This window comes from Micropterus dolomieu, unplaced genomic scaffold (genome assembly GCF_021292245.1).
Source record: "Micropterus dolomieu isolate WLL.071019.BEF.003 ecotype Adirondacks unplaced genomic scaffold, ASM2129224v1 contig_2616, whole genome shotgun sequence".
Lineage (NCBI taxonomy): Eukaryota > Metazoa > Chordata > Actinopteri > Centrarchiformes > Centrarchidae > Micropterus > Micropterus dolomieu.
In genome coordinates, this window is record NW_025731606.1 from 1 (window position 1) to 2435 (window position 2435).

The 2435-nt window shown below is 40.2% G+C and overlaps 1 protein-coding gene across 1 annotated transcript; it reads left to right on the forward strand.

The window, feature by feature from the left end:
• The first annotated feature begins 91 nt into the window (after nucleotides 1–91).
• Nucleotides 92–1705, forward strand: LOC123964453 (zinc finger protein 716-like). The gene is made up of 2 exons (XM_046041429.1): nucleotides 92–250; nucleotides 913–1705. The coding sequence occupies exons 1-2, from the start codon at nucleotides 158–160 to the stop codon at nucleotides 1183–1185; spliced, it is 366 nt and encodes a 121-aa protein (XP_045897385.1). The 5' UTR covers nucleotides 92–157; the 3' UTR covers nucleotides 1186–1705.
• Nucleotides 1706–2435: the final 730 nt, after the last annotated feature.

The following is a 2435-nucleotide window of genomic DNA, read 5'->3' on the forward strand; positions in this document are numbered from 1 at the left end:
TAAAAACACTATTTCTGCACTCCTGGTTAGATGCAAACTGCATTTCAGTAGCTCTGTACCTCTAAAGATCCGCCCCCCTTCAAACAGCTGGTACTCCCATCACTACAGAGTCTGCACGAGCGGCGCATGCTCCTGGGTCCAGTCTGATAGAGACGAGATGGCGGCAGCGGCGTCTAAGAGGATGAGCGTCCGACAGAGAGTTCCTGCTAAGAGCGACCGGGACCGGACCAGCCAGGAAGTCAGCACCGGGGTGAGTACCTGGCTCTGGGACCAGTGTGACAGTTTAATTGGTTGCCACATGAACTGGGGATGTTACTGCAGAAGTTCATGCGGTCGCTCTGATTTGTGCCCTGGTGGTTTTTAATCTGTGTGTGTGCTGACATCCAGCCTGTACGGGCAACAGGATGAGGGATTTGTTGAGTCCAGATCGCCGTTGAGTCAGGACGCTGAAGTTAGCTTCCAGTTCTGCACTTAAGGGAAAGTTAACTTACTGCTGAGCTTTTGCTCCTCTTGTTGTGAAAGCTGTCAGACATTTTAAGTTTTAACCTGTTCCTCACATGTTGGCCAGAGTCCAAGGAAACCCAACCTAACAGAAAAACATCTGGTTTCTAGTTTTTCAGAAGTCAGTACGTGTGTGTGTGTGTGTGTGTGTGTGTGTTTGCTTTAACGCTAAATCAAAGTACCTCTTATCTGCATGAAAATATGACAACAAAAGTACAAACACATATTCTACAGCTGTAATCATATCTTAACTAAACCTTATCTCTAAATATGAATTCTGCCTTCTGAACCTTGTGGGTTCACTTTCTCTGTCTGTGTCACACAGAGAGACTGACCTGGATTTATCCTCCATACTTGCTGCACCATTACATCTCACTCACCGTCTTTCTCTCTGTATGTCTGTTATTATAGAAACAGAGAGGAAGAGATGGACTTAAACAACACCACTGTGACAAATCCTTCAGAACATCCGGACAGTCAAAGAATCATCGGAGAGTTCACACTGGAGAGAAACCGTACAGCTGTGACCAGTGTGGGAAGGTTTTCTCTACTTTAAGTAATCTAAAAAGTCACAAATATGTTCACATGGGGGAGAAAGCGTACCGGTGTGAACAGCGTGGGAAAACATTTACTCACAGTAAAACCCTGAAACGGCACCAATGCGGTCACGCTGCATCGCTGTAAACATTTTTCAGAGCCAAGCTAGCTCTTGCCTGCTGCCTCCTCCTCATGCTGTGTTATATTGTGAGCTTCTCTTTAAACTGAGAGATAGACAACAGTAACTTTATATTCTGAGCAGCATGTGCGTTAATGTGTTAACTGTTTCTACTGATGTTATTATGAATTCGTAAACAAGTGTCAATGAACTGAATTTTTGTACATTTTTAATACACTTCAGATCTCAAACCTGTAAAATAATATTTAAAACTCACCGTTCAGCTGCTGGCACTATTCCACTAGCACTGCGAGGAAGAAGTGCTTCCTTACCGTCCATTAATCTGCCAAGTGCTCATAATATCACTTGGTAAATAAAATGTAGGGACTTTAGGAGCCGTCAGCCCTTCCTCTCTGATCTCTCTGGGACATCCCAGATGACCACTCTCTCTCTGGGGAAGTCGGATATGAAACTCAGCAGAAGGACAAATCCTTGAGATGAGTTTTATTAACCCAAGTGTAAATAAATGTACAGTCACTGGTTCAGTAATAATCTCACTTGATTGCTTTTTGGCGCAATTCTGATGATTTTCGCATAAAGTTTTAGCTAATCAGAAGTTAGAAGTTTAACAGTTAATGGGATTCTTGTCATCACTGCGTTTCTGTTGTTTTGAGTAAGATGAGTTAGTATATGTGTGATCAAACTAAGTGTTGAATCTGCTACCATTTTATTAGTAGTGTTGAATTTATGCTTCTGATAGTTAAGTGGTTAGGAAGCTTATTATTAACTCTGTTTGAAATCTAAGTTAGGTTTATATAACATGTCTGTGATGGATGCTCGACGTCAACCCTGTTTTTATGATGTGACTGTGCGAGACATATTAAATTATATAGTTCCATAACGTAGAAGAAACCACAAAGAAAGATGATTAGTTACGAGGCGTAAAACAGTTTGAGTGTGAAAACCTTTCCTCCTCCTCCAATACTCACCCTATCTGATGGTGGTCCGGCCTCTTTCACCTATGTTTCTTTACCACTACATTACTCTTCTACAATAATAATAATAATAATAATAATAATAATAATCTTTATTTGTAGAGCACAAGTTTAAAGACAATAATACCCAAAAGACAATAATACAAAAACAATACAAGATAAAAGCAAGAAAACATTGAAAAGACTAAAATATAAAATAAGTAAAATAGAATAAAATAAAAGGGATAAAATAAAGTCAAATAAGATCGGGAAAGGCTCTCCTATAAAAGTATGTTTTAAGAAGG